The 17997-nt window shown below is 47.8% G+C and overlaps 1 protein-coding gene across 6 annotated transcripts in view; it reads right to left on the bottom strand.

Annotated features, from left to right (window-relative positions):
• The window catches only part of LOC134214914 (probable chitinase 2), a 51851-nt gene that overhangs the window by 33062 nt on the left and 792 nt on the right, over window positions 1-17997 (bottom strand). For 3 of the 6 annotated variants that reach the window (XM_062694188.1, XM_062694190.1, XM_062694186.1), the window contains exon 2: window positions 16035-16270. In XM_062694188.1, the coding sequence (XP_062550172.1) occupies window positions 16035-16131 (97 nt within the window). In that variant the 5' untranslated portion in view covers window positions 16132-16270. Of the gene's footprint in view, window positions 1-16034; window positions 16450-17997 lie in introns of all 6 variants that reach the window. The other 3 variants (XM_062694187.1, XM_062694185.1, XM_062694189.1) reach the window with 2 other exon arrangements.

The raw sequence follows: 17997 nt of genomic DNA on the forward strand, positions 1-17997 counted from the left end.
TGGAATATTTTTTGACTCACTGCACGAAACATCGTGAAATTTATACCACAGCAAGTGGGCGCCTAGGTAGACATACCGCTGTAAAAAAAATTCTTGCAGTGGTCACTTTCCGTGCCGCTGCAATACAATAAATCATTCCGGATTCTAAATGGACATAGCTTTATGAGGGCGTCGGTGAGTCACTGGCCTCTCGTTAAGTAGATGTCATATTTTCATAGTAACGGAGAAGATGGGCGTGGCCAGTAATGGTAGCTTACATGTTTTATTCTTTTTATCTCCAATTGGGTTGCTATTAAATCCCAAATAGTAATCCATAAGCAATTGGGATAAGAAAGTTTAAAAATATACATGGCAGCTATCAGTATGCAAAGCTTGAGCTTGATTGACTGCCCGTAGTTGCTACTCCATTATGACCAGATCAGCTGTTCTTGCATAGAGAACCAACAGATGTTTACTTGGGACTAGCATTCATCTTCAATGTACAAGTACTGGTGATCTCATTTGTTAGGTCACACTGGCGCCTGCCACGTCAGAGGCAATGTAGGGAAAGGGAAGGAAATGATGATGCAATCACTCGCCCACTGCAAGCCAAATATACCTCTACACTTGCCACGAGTTCATGCGGAATTTGTTGGAATTTTTGGGTTGAGGCAGAGGTTCGTCTTGGTTAACGAGCTGCCAATGTGACAGATAGGAGAAAGCAACTGATAGAATTTCTTAAATTATTATTCATTTCCAATTCTAGCAGCTACTACTAGAATAGTCAAGTTGAGTATAGCATTGAAATGGAAACGGTATGGAAGTCCATTTCTAGTTCTAGCGATTGCTAGAACATGAGAAATATTGAGAAAGATACAAAGTAGAAGAATGGGACGGACCTGGGATTGAACTCATGACCTCCTGCGTATGAGGCAGAAGCAGTAGCCATATGACTACCAAGCCCGTCTCATGGCAGCTATCAGTATGCAAAGCGGCGAAAAACTCCGTTACAACGCAACTTTCCGGACGGTACAGATCAAAACAAAATATCTCGGATCATGCGCGACCATTTTGCTTGCTAATCGAAATACGATCAATCGCGAATCAACTTCTTCTTCTTCTTATTGGCATTACATCCCCACAGTGGGACAGAGCCGCCTCGCAGCTTAGTGTTCATTTAGCACTTCCACAGTTATTAACTGCGAGGTTTCTAAGCCAAGTTACCATTTTTGCATTCGTATATCATGAGGCTAACACGATTATAAATTTATGCCCAGGGAAGTCGAAACAATTTCCAATCCGAAAATTGACTAGGGAATCGAACCCAGCTACCCTCAGCATGGTCTTGCTTTGTAGCCGCGCGTCTTACCGCACGGCTAAGGTGGGCCCCTAGCCGTGAATCAACACAGAACAAAATTCTCGGATCTACCGATTTACTAATCTGGCGTTACAAAATTAAACTAAACATCCGATCCGCGTCCGATACGAAACATATTTATTCACGAACTCCGCAGTTCGCATGGGCAACCGAACACCAAATAGATTGATACGAAAATTATTTTAAGCTTTTAGTGGAATGTATTTATAGATTAAATATCTTACTATGTCTGAAACTCAATTTATACATATGCACAACATGTGATAGATTTAGTTCGGAAAAGGTATTGGAGGGTAACCACTCCCTTCTGTGGGGTTTGATCCCACGAAACCAGTACGCTAGACAAGTGCCTTATTCCCAACTAAGCTACGAAGGACCTCCGTCGTCCTCCGTAACTTATCGGGTACTGATGAAACCAAATTCCCAGCATCCATGTTTGCTTCAAACATTTATCTGGTTGAAACAACTTGAAACGCACATTTGATTCAATAAAAAGTTTTCGATCGCTTCAAATGCAACATTTTTGATGCCAGAACAAACTGAATTTATTTTTGGATTTACCTAGAATATGTTTGTTTTTAACGTAGGTTTTTTTCTGCGTGTACTATCTGGCTCTTATTAACTTCCTTCGTCAGCAACTCAGACAATACTAAATACTCATCGTACTTGATTGGCAAGGTACAAAAATACATGTGAGAGAGTTAGTTCTGAAAATGGATTGCAAGAGTTCGGCTACGTGCCTGGTGCTGGGAATTTAGTTTGGTCAGTACCCGATAAGCTGCGGAGGACGACGGAGGTCTATCAAATGTTGTGCATATGCATAAATCGAGTTTCAAACATTGTAATTGATTTCCACTCCGGGTGGCCGAATACCCGGAACATAGGTAGGCAATTAACTTTGAATGAACCAAATAGATATTTTTTTCATTTTCGCGACGACCAAAACACGCACTGTACTTACTTGCTCGACGGCTATCGCAAACTAATTAAGATAGCGCTTGGCCGCTTGTTTCGACCGGAGCGAAGCGCAATAGGGTATCTGTTCATATATCAATAACAATAAGACAAAGTGCATATTGAATACATTGATTTCCCACCCAATAATCAAGAAACATGCACATAATTATACTCAGCTGACATAATTTTTAATTGAAAACAATTTGGTGACTACAAAAATGAAATAAATATCACATTTTTTAAGTATTATTTAACTGAAAAACATTACTACCGCCATGCACATATTTCAATAACATTCGAAAACAGTTAATCCTACATGCCTGTACCTATTTCAATAATAGGAGAAGGTGGTCGGTTGTCGGCACCCTTTTGTTTTTGGTCCCTAACTTTAGTTCAATTGCACAATGTGGTGATATTTGCATACCTGAAGCATATAGACATATAAGCGAATAACTAGTGGAGAGATTTGTTTCATCTATTGAAAAAAAAATATTACCGATTTTGTTTGGCGTTGATTTTATGCCGTTCCGAAAAAGGTGGTCGGTTGTCGGCACCCTAAAAAAACCCACTCAAAATGAAAAACTATGAAGTTGAGATGTTATGGCTGGAAAGGTCAAGATTTATTGTGTCAAGCAATGAAGTTTATTACATTTAAGTACATTATACACATTTTATAAAGATTTCAAAAATTGTTTGTTGCGATTGCAATCAAAACTGTTTATTTCCGATTTGGTAACCCGGCGACGAAAGGGTTAAAATCGATCGATTTGCGAAATTGTAAATGAATTGATTTTTAATTTGGTTTATTGACGATTGTGATTAATACATGGGCTGTTATTAATATGGGAACATTTACCCTATATGCGCATGAGTACCGAACACAAAATAGATACTTTATCGTTTTTGCGACGACTAAAACACGCACTGTACTTGCTCGATATATTACTGCTAAATTTGTTTATATCTTTCAGTCAAAAAATCAGAAGAGTTGTAAGTTAACCGTAACCTTAATGGAGGTAGTGGGGTTTTATTGACATTTATCATAATTATACATTTTACGATGGTTTCAGTTGATACGCCGTGCTTTAAATATCCTGTTGAATGCAACTTATCTTAAGATTTCGCTTGAAAAACTATCGAAAACAATAATTTTCCTTAACAAAATTGACTTCCTTGCACCTATAGTGGTGCAACTGTACCAATAGTGGCGAGTCTCATAAGAAACCAATGGATAGCACCACTATGGGAACCAAAATTAATTTTTACTGCCACTAAAGGAACAGTATACCCATAGTGGTACAAGCAATATTTGGTAATTGTTAATGTTAAATGACATTTATCTCATTTTTGTTAGCAAATTTATTTGTTTATCTATTGACTAAGATATTAAAGCTGTAAATTTCCCATAATCGTCAATTTAAAAAAAATATTTTGTGGATCTACTAATACCTCCACTATTAGTACCGTTACCCTATACAAAATACGGTCGCCCGACGTAAACTACGTAAAACAGATTATAAGATAATGCATTTGATTACTTATGTCACTGGTTTGTGCATGAGCTTAGAGTGATATGTACACATTTTGACTTTTTCGCTCTTCTATCAAACTTAGTATTCTTTTAGGATTTCCTCAGTCATAAAATTGAAAGCTTTTTTATGCCCGCCATTGCATGAGTATGTATCTTGTGTGGCAAGTACAATGAATACACCATGCCCAGGGTGCCGAGAAAGTTTCCAACCCGAAAACATCCTTGACCGGACCGAGAATCGAACTCGCTATCTCCGGGTTGGCAACCTTATGTCTTTGCTCGCAAGGCGCAAGGAGACCCTTATCGGCCGTGTCCCAATGCAGGTCAATTAAGGAATGGGTAGGAATATGTTGACGTGATTAAAGGGATGTTGGATATATGGGGTAGAAAGGTTCGTTTTGGTAAACGCCGCTTGTAATGTGTAGTTTTTTTTTTCGCAAAAAGCAGAGCAAAATAACGCGAGTCTCGAGGCTGTTCTTGACCGATCGCGCACCAATTAATTACTTTTTCGACCGCACATAGCATAACAAAATAACGCGAGCCACGAGGCTCTTCTGCACATACATTATTTTGAGCTTTTAGTGCCTCGTCATAAGACGAGACAATTAAGACGACCTTACTTTTGAGGACGAAATACGTATCTGATAAAGTTATGGTGGAATTAAATGAGAAAATTCAAATCATGTTCGATCGCGGGAAAGATGCCGAAGCGCACTGCACTTGTTGGTGCGGGTAACCCTGCCAAGCAACTTTAGCAGAGCAACGTATATTCGTCGTTGCCAATCGGCGATGCCGGCAATCCGCCGAAGAAACGTAAGAAGCAGCAGTCGCAGGTGCTACCAGAGCGGAAGGAGAAGTGCCCGCCGGTTTTTATAAATGGCGATCCGCCGGATTTGCGCTCAAAAATTCGGCTATTTTTTGGCTCTGCAACGAGAGCGTGAAAGCGATGCCGGCAAGCAAGGACCATCATCAATCCGTATTCCGTCGTGGAGTTTTTCGAGGTCCACAAGTATGAGTACTACACTCATGACCACCCCGGCATGAAGCCGCTTAGCGCTTTGCTGCAAGGACTCCAGGACATGAAGGAAGAGGAACTCAAAGCTGAGCTCGAATGTTGCGGCCTGAAGCCAGTGGCAGTTCACAAGATCGCTCGTCACGACAAGGCGAGGAGATATCGCTACCAGAATACGGCTCCACCTCCACCACCAGGAAGGAGCTGCAGCTGGAGCGATATCGACCAGTGCACCGCGACATCACGCAGTTTGCCAACTGCTTTAGTTTCGGGCACGGCACCAGGAACTGCCGCATGAAGCCACGTTGCAACAAGTGTGGCGAACCCCATCCGACAGACGAGTGCGACAAGATGGAGGTGACCGATCCCAAGTGCGCCAACTGTGGCGATAAACATCGGGCCACCACAAAGGACTGTCCAAAGCGGGCGGAATTCCTGGAAATCCGGAAGAAGGCTTCCACCAGGACCCTACCGAAGAAAAACCGTGTTCCTGTACTCAACGAGGTGAACTATCCGGCCGTCGCGGTTCCCCGTCGAGTGATTCCAATCCTCCCACCTTTACAACCGCACAAGCGTATGGCAGCAGCAGCTGCTTCGGTTCAAGCTCCAGCACCACCGGCTCCTCCAGCGAATGGTCCCGCTCCCTCCTCCTGGATTCCGTCGGCAGCCGGAGAACGGAATTGTTCTACAGCAGCGGTTCTCAACCTGGGGTACATGTACCCCTTGGGGTACCTTCGCTGGCCCTAGGGGGTACCTCGGACAAAAATGCGTAATGGCGGACGAATTACAATTCCAATCAAAACTCATTGATAAAGTTTTGATAATAGTGTATTTTTAATTAAAAAATTTATATTGTACATAATATGCAATGCGATCAATAAATCCTAGCGAATTGAATCGTGCCTTCCACAACCAGCACAATAAGGACTGCGGAACAAAAGATCAAACAAAACTTCGATTGAACAAATTTTAAAAATCTTTAATGCAATATAGGATTCAAAGGTTCAGAATCTTTCTTTTCAGAGACATGTAGGTTTTTTTTCACTATAGCTCGGTTGCTTCGTTGCAGGATTAGAAGCATTCTTCTACGCTTCTTGGAAGCCTTATTCCAAGCAGCTCGAAGACCTCCTTTAAAGAGGCTCGTAAGCCTCCTTTAAAGAGGCTCGTAAGCCTCCTTTAAAGAGGCTCGTAAGCCGCCTTTCAAGAGGCTCGTAAGCCGCCTTTCAAGAGGCTCGTAAGCCGCCTTTCAAGAGGCTCGTAAGCCGCCTTTCAAGAGGCTCGTAAGCCGCCTTTCAAGAGGCTCGTAAGCCTCCTATCAAGAGGCTCGGAAGCCTCCTTTCAAGAGGTTCGGAAGCCTCCTTTCAAGAGGCTCGGAAGCCTCCTTTCAAGAGGCTCGGAAGCCTCCTTTCAAGAGGCTCGGAAGCCTCCTTTCAAGAGGCTCGGAAGCCTCCTTTCAAGAGGCTCGGAAGCCTCCTTTCAAGAGGCTCAGAAGCCTCCTTTCAAGAGGCTCAGAAGCCTCCTTTCAAGAAGCTCGGAAGCCTCCTTTCAAGAGGCTCGGAAGCCTCCTTTCAAGAGCTCAGAAGCCTCCTTTCAAGAGGCTCAGAAGCCTCCTTTCAAGAGGCTCAGGAAGCCTCCTTTCCAAGAGGCTCAGAAGCCTCCTTTCAAGAGAGCTCAGAGCCTCCTTTCAAGAGGCTCCGGAAGCCTCCTTTCAAGAGGCTCAGAAGCCTCCTTTCAAGAGGCTCAGGCCCCTTTCAAGAGGCTCAAGCCCCTTTCAAGAGGCTCAGGCCCCCCTTTCAAGAGGCTCAGAAGCCCCCTTTCAAGAGGCTCAGAAGCCCCCTTTCAAGAGGCTCTGGAAGCCCCCTTTCAAGAGGCTAGAAGCCTCCTTTCAAGAGGCTCAGGCCTCCTTTCAAGAGGCTCAGAAGCCTCCTTTCAAGTGGCTCAGAAGCCTCCTTTCAAGAGGCTCAAGCCTCCTTTCAAGAGGCTCAGAGCCTCCTTTCAAGGCCTGGAAGCCTCCTTTCAAGAGGCTCCAGAGCCTCCTTTCAAGAGGCTCAGAAGCCTCCTTCAAGAGCTCAGAGCCTCCTTTCAAGAGGCTCGGAAGCCTCCTTTCAAGAGGCTCAGAAGCCTCCTTTCAAGAGGCTCAGAAGCCTCCTTTCAAGAGGCTCAGAAGCCTCCTTTCAAGAGGCTCAGAAGCCTCCTTTCAAGAGGCTCAGAGCCTCCTTTCAAGAGGCTCAGAAGCCTCCTTTCAAGAGGCTCAGAAGCCTCCTTTCAAGAGGCTCAGAAGCCTCCTTTCAAGAGGCTCAGGAAGCCTCCTTTCAAGAGGCTCAGGAAGCCTCCTTTCAAGAGGCTCAGAAGCCTCCTTTCAAGAGGCTCAGAGCCTCCTTTCAAGAGGCTCGGAAGCCTCCTTTCAAGAAGCTCAGCCTCCTTTCAGAGAGCTCAGAAGCCTCCTTTCAAAGGGCTCAGGCCTCCTTTCCAAGAGGCTCAGAAGCCTCCCTTTCAAGAGGCTCAGGAAGCCTCCCCTTTCAAGAGGCTCAGGAAGCCTCCTTTCAAGAAGGCTCAGAAGCCTCCTTTCAAGAGGCTCAGAAGCCTCCCCTTTCAAGAGCTCAGGAAGCCTCCTTTCAAGAGGCTCAGAAGCCTCCTTTCAAGAGAGCTCAGAAGCCTCCTTTCAAGAGGCTCAGAGCCTCCTTTCAAGAGGCCCGGAAGCCTCCTTTCAAGAGGCTCAGAAGCCTCCTTTCAAGAGGCTCAGCCTCCTTTCAAGAGGCTCAGAAGCCTCCTTTCAAGAGGCTCAGAAGCCTCCTTTCAAGAGGCTCAGGAAGCCTCCTTTCAAGAGGCTCGAAGCCTCCTTTCAAGAGGCTCAGAGCCTCCTTTCAAAGAGGCTCAGAGCCTCCTTTCAAGAGGCTCAGAGCCTCCTTTCAAGAGGCTCAGAAGCCTCCCTTTCAAGAGGCTCAGAAGCCTCCTTTCAAGAGGCTCCAAGCCTCCTTTCAAGAGCTCAGAAGCCTCCTTTCAAGAGGCCTGGAAGCCTCCTTTCAAGAGGCCTGGAAGCCTCCTTTCAAGAGGCTCAAGCCTCCTTTCAAGAGGCTCAGGAAGCCTCCTTTCAAGAGGCTCGGAAGCCTCCTTTCAAGAGGCTCAAGCCTCCTTTCAAGAGGCCTCAGGCCTCCTTTCAAGAGGCTCAAGCCTCCTTTCAAGAGGCTCAGGAAGCCTCCTTTCAAGAGGCTCAGAAGCCTCCTTTCAAGAGGCTCGGAAGCCTCCTTTCAAGAGGCTCAGAAGCCTCCTTTCAAGAGGCTCAGAGCCTCCTTTCAAGAGGCTCAAGCCTCCTTTCAAGAGGCTCAGAGCCTCCTTTCAAGAGGCTCCAGAAGCCTCCTTTCAAGAGGCTCAGGAAGCCTCCTTTCAAGAGGCCTGGAAGCCTCCTTTCAAGAGGCTGAAGCCTCCTTCAAGAGGCTCAGGAAGCCTCCTTCAAGAGGCTCAGGCCTCCTTTCAAGAGGCTCAAGCCTCCTTTCAAGAGGCTCAGGCCTCCTTCAAGAGGCTCGGAAGCCTCCTTTCAAGAGGCTCAAGCCTCCTTCAAGAGGCTCGGAAGCCTCCTTTCAAGAGGCCCCAGCCTCCCTTCCAAGAGGCTCAAGCCTCCTTCAAGAGGCTCAGAAGCCTCCTTCCAAGAGGCTCAGGAAGCCTCCTTCAAGAGGCTCAGGCCTCCTTCCAAGAGGCTCAGGAAGCCTCCTTCAAGAGGCTCAAGCCTCCTTCCAAGAGGCTGGAAGCCTCCTTTCAAGAGGCTCAGCCTCCTTCAAGAGGCTCAGGAAGCCTCCTTTCAAGAGGCTCAGAAGCCTCCTTTCAAGAGGCTCAGAAGCCTCCTTTCAAGAGGCCTGGAAGCCTCCTTTCAAGAGGCTCAAGCCTCCTTCAAGAGGCTCAAGCCTCCTTTCAAGAGGCTCCGGAAGCCTCCTTTCAAGAGGCTCAAGCCTCCTTTCAAGAACTCGAAGCCTCCTTTCAAGAGGCTCAGAAGCCTCCTTTCAAGAGGCTCAAGCCTCCTTTCAAGAGGCTCAGCCTCCTTCAAGAGGCTCAGCCTCCTTCAAGAGGCTCAGGAAGCCTCCTTCCAAGAGGCTCGGAAGCCTCCTTCCAAGAGGCTCAGCCTCCTTCAAGAGGAAGCCTCCTTCCAAGAGGCTCGAAGCCTCCTTCCAAGAGGCCTGGAAGCCTCCTTCCAAGAGGCTCAGAAGCCTCCTTCCAAGAGGCCCGGAAGCCTCCTTCAAGAGGCCTGGAAGCCTCCTTCAAGAGGCTCAGGCCTCCTTCCAAGAGGCTCAGAGCCTCCTTCAAGAGGCTCAAGCCTCCTTCAAGAGGCTCAAGCCTCCTTCAAGAGGCTCGGAAGCCTCCTTTCAAGAGGCTCAGGAAGCCTCCTTTCAAGAGGCTGGAAGCCTCCTTTCAAGAGGCTCGGAAGCCTCCTTTCAAGAGGCTCAGGAAGCCTCCTTTCAAGAGGCTCAAGCCTCCTTTCAAGAGGCTCGAAGCCTCCTTTCAAGAGGCTCAAGCCTCCTTTCAAGAGGCCTCAAGCCTCCTTTCAAGAGGCTCGAAGCCTCCTTTCAAGAGGCTCAAGCCTCCTTTCAAGAGCTCAAGCCTCCTTTCAAGAGGCCCGAAGCCTCCTTTCAAGAGGCTCAAGCCTCCTTCAAGAGGCCTCGGGAAGCCTCCTTCCAAGAGGCCCAGCCTCCTTCCAAGAGGCTCAGAAGCCTCCTTCCAAGAGGCCTGGAAGCCTCCTTCCAAGAGGCTCAAGCCTCCTTCAAGAGGCCTGGAAGCCTCCTTCAAGAGGCTCAGAAGCCTCCTTCCAAGAGGCTCAGAAGCCTCCTTCCAAGAGGCTCGGAAGCCTCCTTCAAGAGGCTCGGAAGCCTCCTTCCAAGAGGCTCAAGCCTCCTTCCAAGAGGCTCGGAAGCCTCCTTCCAAGAGGCTCAGGAAGCCTCCTTCCAAGAGGCCTGGAAGCCTCCTTCCAAGAGGCCTGGAAGCCTCCTTCCAAGAGGCCTCGGAAGCCTCCTTCCAAGAGGCTCAAGCCTCCTTCAAGAGGCTGGAAGCCTCCTTCCAAGAGCTCAGGAAGCCTCCTTCCAAGAGGCCTGGAAGCCTCCTTCCAAGAGGCTCAGCCTCCTTCCAAGAGGCTCAGCCTCCTTCAAGAGGCTCGGAAGCCTCCTTCCAAGAGGCCTGGAAGCCTCCTTCCAAGAGGCTCAGAGCCTCCTTCCAAGAGGCGCTGAAGCCTCCTTCCAAGAGGCCCGGAAGCCTCCTTCCAAGAGGCTCTGGAAGCCTCCTTCAAGAGGCTCGGAAGCCTCCTTCCAAGAGGCTCAGAGCCTCCTTCCAAGAGGCCTGGAAGCCTCCTTCCAAGAGGCTCGGAAGCCTCCTTCCAAGAGGCTCAAGCCTCCTTCCAAGAGGCTCGAAGCCTCCAGGAAGCCTCCTCCAAGAGGCTCGGATGCCTCCTTCCAAGAGGCTCGGAAGCCTCCTTCCAAGAGGCTCGGAAGCCTCCTTCCAAGAGGCTCGGAAGCCTCCTTCCAAGAGGCTCGGAAGCCTCCTTCCAAGAGGCGCGGGGGCCTCCTTCCAAGAGGCTCGGAAGCCTCTTCAAGAGGCTCGGAAGCCTCCTTCCAAGAGGCTCGGAGGCCTCCTTCCAAGAGGCTCGGAAGCCTCCTTCCAAGAGGCTCGGAAGCCTCCTTCCAAGAGGCTCGGAAGCCTCCTTCCAAGAGGCTCGGAAGCCTCCTTCCAAGAGGCTCGGAAGCCTTCTTTCAAGAGGCTCGGAAGCCTTCTTTCAAGAGGCTCGGAAGCCTTCTTTCAAGAGGCTCGGAAGCCTTCTTTCAAGAGGCTCGGAAGCTTCCTTTCAAGAGGCTCGGAAGCCTCCTTTCAAGAGGCTCGGACGTGGACGACCACATCAACTACCAGCGACATCCGAAGAAATCGATGAGCCGCTGCACACCGTCCAAGAGGCGCTGTCCCAGGCCCGCGAACAACATGTGCCAACTGCTCGACTGGTAAGCAACACCCTTACCATTGATACACTCACTAAAGATTTGATCCGTTTTTAAATGTCACGCGAAGGGAGTACAAACGTACCCGACTGCCTGTCCTTAAGACACGTTGCAATTAATTAACAAAAATGATCCAGGCCAGAAGGATGGACCTCAGGAATAGTGGAATAAGATCCACGCTCTTCCAGACTGTGCTGAGGTGTTCTGAAAAATACCCAAAATTCTTAAATCTATGCCTCGGCCCATTCCATCTTTGATCCCATCCCTAAGGATCGCTTGATAACTCCTGCAGACAAGGTTACCGAAAAAGATCGTCGCTGCGTCAGCTCGTACAATCTTGGACAGAACAGCGTCAGTCCATACGAAGCAGCCGTTGACAAGCATGCTAGAACATCCATCTTATTCCCAACGACTTCTCGGAGGAGTTGGAGATCTCAGCTGGCGAATAGACGGCCTATATCAAAACATGAAGGCCCCATCTTCGACAGCATCCTGAATCTCAAGCTCAAACATATGAGTATTTCGATCTTCGAGCATCTCTCGCTGATCTTTAATCAGTGTCTCCGTCCCAGCTACTTCCCATCGTCCTGGAAGTCAGCCAAAGTCATCTCCATCCGGAATCCTGGGTAGGATCCTTCCTCTCCGAAAAGTTATCGACTTATCAGCCTTCTCTCAGTGTTATTCAAGCTGTTTAAAAAGACGATTCACAGCCGGTTACTTGAGTCTGCCGAACACTGCAATATCTTGCTCGAGGAACAGTTTGATTTTCGGCGTGATCGATCAACCGTACACCAACTGACCCGAGTTACCAACGTCCTCAGATGGAACAAGTTTGTCTCACAACATTCGCCATGGCCTTACTCGGTGTCGAGAAGGCATTCGACAATGATGTTTGGCATGATGACCTGGTGTATAAACTAAAACGCTACAATCTTTCCAGCTTCTTGGTGAAAATCATCAACAATTACCGGTCAGCAAGGACATTCTGTGTCTCAATCAGCGGGACGAGTTCTAATGCGCATGGCTGCTTTTCAATCTGTTCACCGACATACCAGAACTTCCAGAAGGCAGCATTCTGTCTCTTTTCGCAGATAGCATCTCCAACGGTGAAGTGATCAGAGCGCTAGTGGAAAAACTTCAACGAGGCCTGGATTCCCCGACAGAGTACCTCACCAGCTGGAAGATCTGTATCAACGCGGCGAAACCCAGGTTTTCATTTTCCCCTACTATAAATCCTCTAAACATGTTCCGCCTGGGGACTGTAAAATCATCCTCAATGGCACGACTGTGGAGAGGGTCAATGATTCCCAGCAAGCTTATTTTCCGGCGAGTGGTTGACAAGACGGTGACGAAGTGTAACGTTTTGCTGAAACTACTGTACCCGTCGGTTGCCTCTTGGAAGGAGACTTCCGAGCCTCTTGGAAGGAGGCTTCCGAGCCTCTTGGAAAAAGGCTTCCGAGCCTCTTGGAAAGAGGCTTCCGAGCCTCTTGGAAGGAGGCTTCCGAGCCTCTTGGAAGGAGGCTTCCGAGCCTCTTGGAAGGAGGCTTTCGAGCCTCTTGGAAAGAGGCTTTCGAGCCTCTTGGAAAGAGGCTTTCGAGCCTCTTGGAAGGAGGCTATCGAGCCTCTTGGAAGGAGCTCTCCGAGCCTCTTGGAAGGAGGCTTTCGAGCCTCTTGGAAGGAGGCTTTCGAGCCTCTTGGAAGGAGGCTTTCGAGCCTCTTGGAAGGAGGCTTTTGAGCCTCTTGGAAGGAGGCTTTCGAGCCTTTTGGAAGGAGGCTTTTGAGCCTCTTGGAAGGAGGCTTCTGAGCTCTTGGAAGGAGGCCTTCCTGAGCCTCTTGGAAGGAGGCTTCTGAGCCTCTTGGAAGGAGGCTTGAGCCTCTTGGAAGGAGGCTTCTGAGCCTCTTGGAAGGAGGCTTCTGAGCCTCTTGGAAGGAGGCTTCTGAGCCTCTTGAAGGAGGCTCTGAGCCTCTTGGAAGGAGGCTTGAGCCTCTTGAAGGAGGCTCTGAGCCTCTTGGAAGGAGGCTTTGAGCCTCTTGAAGGAGGCCTGAGCCTCTTGGAAGGAGGCTTTGAGCCTCTGGAAGGAGGCTCTGAGCCTCTTGGAAGGAGGCTTCTGAGGCCTCTTGAAGGAGGCTTCCGGAGCCTCTTGGAAGGAGGCTTTGAGCCTCTTGGAAGGAGGCCTGAGCCTCTTGGAAGGAGGCTCTGAGCCTCTTGGAAGGAGGCCTGAGGCCTCTTGGAAGGAGGCTTCTGAGCCTCTTGGAAGGAGGCTTCTGAGCCTCTTGGAAGGAGGCCTGAGGCCTCTTGGAAGGAGGCCTGAGCCTCTTGGAAGGAGGCTTCTGAGCCTCTTGGAAGGAGGCTCTGAGCCTCTTGGAAGGAGGCTTCCTGAGCCTCTTGGAAGGAGGCCTGAGCCTCTTGGAAGGAGGCTCTGAGCTCTTGGAAGGAGGCTTCTGAGCCTCTTGGAAGGAGGCTCTGAGCCTCTTGAAGGAGGCCTGAGCCTCTTGGAAGGAGGCTTTGAGCCTCTTGGAAGGAGGCTCTGAGCCTCTTGGAAGGAGGCTTCCTGAGCCTCTTGGAAGGAGGCTCTGAGCCTCTTGGAAGGAGGCTCTGAGCCTCTTGGAAGGAGGCTCTGAGCCTCTTGGAAGGAGGCTCTGAGCCTCTTGGAAGGAGGCTCTGAGCCTCTTGGAAGGAGGCCTGAGCCTCTTGGAAGGAGGCTTCTGAGCCTCTTGGAAGGAGGCTTCTGAGCCTCTTGGAAGGAGGCTTCTGAGCCTCTTGGAAGGAGGCTTCTGAGCCTCTTGGAAGGAGGCTCTGAGCCTCTTGGAAGGAGGCTTCCGAGCCTCTTGGAAGGAGGCTTCTGAGCCTCTTGGAAGGAGGCTTCCTGAGCCTCTTGGAAGGAGGCTTCCTGAGCCTCTTGGAAGGAGGCTTCTGAGCCTCTTGGAAGGAGGCTCTGAGCCTCTTGGAAGGAGGCTTCTGAGCCTCTTGGAAGGAGGCTTTGAGCCTCTTGAAGGAGGCTTCTGAGCTCTTGAAGGAGGCCTGAGCCTCTTGGAAGGAGGCTTGAGCTCTTGGAAGGAGGCTCTGAGCCTCTTGGAAGGAGGCTCTGAGCCTCTTGGAAGGAGGCCTGAGCCTCTTGGAAGGAGGCTTCTGAGCCTCTTGAAGGAGGCTCTGAGCCTCTTGGAAGGAGGCCTGAGCCTCTTGGAAGGAGGCCTGAGCCTCTTGGAAGGAGGCTTCTGAGCCTCTTGGAAGGAGGCTTCCTGAGCCTCTTGGAAGGAGGCTCTGAGCCTCTTGGAAGGAGGCTTCCTGAGCCTCTTGGAAGGAGGCTCTGAGCCTCTTGGAAGGAGGCTTCTGAGCCTCTTGGAAGGAGGCTTCTGAGCCTCTTGGAAGGAGGCCTGAGCCTCTTGGAAGGAGGCTTCTGAGCCTCTTGGAAGGAGGCCTGAGCCTCTTGGAAGGAGGCTTCCGAGCCTCTTGGAAGGAGGCCTGAGCCTCTTGGAAGGAGGCCTGAGCCTCTTGAAGGAGGCTCTGAGCCTCTTGGAAGGAGGCTTCCTGAGCCTCTTGGAAGGAGGCCTGAGCCTCTTGGAAGGAGGCCTGAGCCTCTTGGAAGGAGGCCTGAGCCTCTGGAAGGAGGCTTCCTGAGCCTCTTGGAAGGAGGCTTCTGAGCCTCTTGGAAGGAGGCCTGAGCCTCTTGGAAGGAGGCTTCTGAGCCTCTTGGAAGGAGGCTCTGAGCCTCTTGGAAGGAGGCTTCTGAGCCTCTTGGAAGGAGGCTCTGAGCCTCTTGGAAGGAGGCCTGAGCCTCTTGGAAGGAGGCTGGAGCCTCTTGGAAGGAGGCTTCTGAGCCTCTTGAAGGAGGCTTCTGAGCCTCTTGGAAGGAGGCTTCTGAGCCTCTTGAAGGAGGTTTGAGCCTCTTGGAAGGAGGCTTCTGAGCCTCTTGGAAGGAGGCTTCTGAGCCTCTTGGAAGGAGGCTCTGAGCCTCTTGGAAGGAGGCTTCTGAGCCTCTTGGAAGGAGGCCTGAGCCTCTTGAAGGAGGCTCTGAGCCTCTTGGAAGGAGGCTTCCTGAGCCTCTTGGAAGGAGGCTCTGAGTCTTGGAAGGAGGCTTCTGAGCCTCTTGGAAGGAGGCTTCTGAGCCTCTTGGAAGGAGGCCTGAGCCTCTTGGAAGGAGGCTTGAGCCTCTTGAAGGAGGCCTGAGCCTCTTGGAAGGAGGCTTCTGAGCTCTTGGAAGGAGGCTTCCGAGCCTCTTGGAAGGAGGCTTCCGAGCCTCTTGGAAGGAGGCTTCCGAGCCTCTTGGAAGGAGGCTTCCGAGCCTCTTGGAAGGAGGCTTCCGAGCCTCTTGGAAGGAGGCTTCCCAGCCTCTTGGAAGAAGGCTACCGAGCCTCTTGGAAGAAGGCTACCGAGCCTCTTGGAAGGAGGCTACCGAGCCTCTTGGAAGGAGGCGTCCGAGCCTCTTGTATTAACAAACTTCTTCTTATAACAGATGTCGGAGAAATCATTAGAATTCATTACGAATCGGGAGTTCTGCATACAAAACATTTATACAGTGAAAGCTTTTTCAAAACCTAAGAAATCTCTTTCTTGAAACTGAAACTGTTGAAAATCCTATCGTTAACTATAAAGCCCTGCATTTTCATTAGATTTTGTTTTCAGATTCACATGCATCGTATAACAATTACAAATATTGCTTCAGTACAAAACGCTGAAGACGGCCTTACAGGTGAGGTCGAAATACATATCTGTAAAAATTACAACGAAGTGGAACTAAATGGAATAGTACTAAACTCGTATTATGACAGACGAATTCCGTGACAAAACAATGTCCTACTCCAAAGCTGTGTTGTAATTTTCATTTTGATAAAACACCGACAACACATTCCAGACACCCGTCTTATACATCTTTCAGAGATTTAAATTTCAACTCGTCAACTCGGCTCTTCATATGTCTTATCTCCAGTTTTTATTCGATTAAATTATTCAAATACATCAACCGATGTTCAGGCAGCTGTGCCACCAAATGATTATCGCATACTAATTAGGGTCACCGCGCCAACGGGATTACCGTTACCACTTTCATTCGGTGCGAGTACATTTTTGGAAAGTTCCAACCACCGCTAGTCACAGTTCATCACAATAATGGATCAGATCACCTTTCGCGAAATCGTTTGCAATCTATACGCGTGCAAAATGTGTACACACCATCGTCAACAACACCAATCGAAATCTGTTCCACTCACCTACGCTTGCAGCGTTTCCTCCATGGCCGTTGATTAACAGCACCAGCAAAGCAGCCAGCACCGACCAACTTCTACGATTCGTTGCCAAAAAATCCATTTTTCACGAAGACTTGTTCCAAACTGATAGCGAACCCGATCAACACATCTGATAACGCTTTCGAACACGCCACAACTACCGGAATTAATTCCCCGCTCGATAGAATTCACCGTCTTCCCTCGAATCACTAATGGATTTACTGAAAGTAAAAGTATTGCACCACTTTCGTATAAGGTTTCTTCCTTAACGCGACGGAGGGATTGGCACATGAAATGCCAACGATGCAGTCGAACACTTTGCCTGTTTTGTGGTGGCAGCAGCAACAGCAAACCGGACTGCAACGTTTGGAAGGAGATCGCGCCAAGTCAAGATTGTATACTTCACGGTGTGTTGAGAAGAGGATATCGAATTTGTATATATTAAAAAAAATGTTCAGAATAGTGACATTGGTTAAATTGCACAAATTAGACAGTTTGCAAGCAAGTTGATCAAAACATGAATTGAATTGGACTAATTAGACAAGTTGAAAAAAATATTGAAAACAAGTAGGGACGTTCCGATACTTCAAAATATCGATATTTGATTCGATACGATAATCGAATCAAAATATCGATATCACCGATATATTGGTATGAAAATATCGATATATCGGGAAATCATATGATATTTCCAAAATAAAAATATTTAGAATTTACTTGCTGAAAATTATTCAATTACTATCGTATTGCTGTATTAGTGTATTACCTTTTTTTTGTGTCTTTATTAAGGAGACTTTCAGCCCGAGGCTGGCTCGTCTCCGGTAGTGTATTACCTCTTTACAATAACTATTAGAAATGATTTTAATACTTAATCCAGTAGCGTTTCCCTAACCTCAAACTACCTGTGTACTGGCTTTGAATTTTAGGAATTGGATCTGGTAGAATAACTACATTTTGATGATAATTTTATTTTTTATTGAGGCTGTCAAAATATCAAAATTTTCTTTTTTTGTATCAGTGCACAGGTCAAAAGTTAGGCCACTGATTTTATCGAACCTGCTTCTAGAGTGTGCCAGTCCAACAATCATCGGCGGTGACGGTAGATTTAACCGGCAGCGACGGCGTTTTCGACATGATACTGACCTCGCTATTTTCCGTTAGCTCGAACAATTCAACTGAAGTTTCGAGAAATTTGCTGAAATTCCACTGACAATTTTTCTGTATTTCTCCTCGGGTTGTTCTGATTCTTGATAACAAAAAATTCCCTCTTCAGAATTTCCACGGAAGTTTTTTAATTTTTAAAGAAAATCCAGAATTTTCACGGAAAAATCCATTGAAAAATTCTTAACTAAAAAAAGAGATTTTCTTAAATTTTCACGAGATATTAACGTAGGAAATTTTCTTCGATTTTCACGGACATTCTTTATAATTTACGCAAAAAGTTCCTCCAGAAAAAAATTGAAAATTTCATCAGAAACCCGTAGAAATATTTTAAAGAAATTCTCTTTAATTCCTACGGGGCATTATTTTGAAGAAAATTTTCATATGTTTTTCACTTCTTCTAAATTCCCATTTCCACAAATCTCTTTCTAACTTTCAAAGTTGATTTATCTAATTTAGATATCATAGAAACACATCAAATATATAATTGAATTCGCATAAGGATTCGAGGACCTGCGGCATGACAGATGTTGCACAACGGCGCGTCAATGCAAAGCGTCGAGCTGCCAAAACTACTTGTGATGGCAGCGCACACCTTATACCATCCGCGCTACCGAGAAAAATCCTCTAAACCAGTAAAAATACGGCATTCATAATCTATTTTGAAGCATTTTCTTACACAAAATATCATATAATTGTTATTTTTGTGTTACTTTGTTCTGATTCAATATATCGATATCGAAAGCGAAAATATCGATATGACCGATATATTGAAAGCAGAATATCG

This window comes from Armigeres subalbatus, chromosome 2, assembly GCF_024139115.2.
Source record: "Armigeres subalbatus isolate Guangzhou_Male chromosome 2, GZ_Asu_2, whole genome shotgun sequence".
Taxonomy (NCBI): domain Eukaryota; kingdom Metazoa; phylum Arthropoda; class Insecta; order Diptera; family Culicidae; genus Armigeres; species Armigeres subalbatus.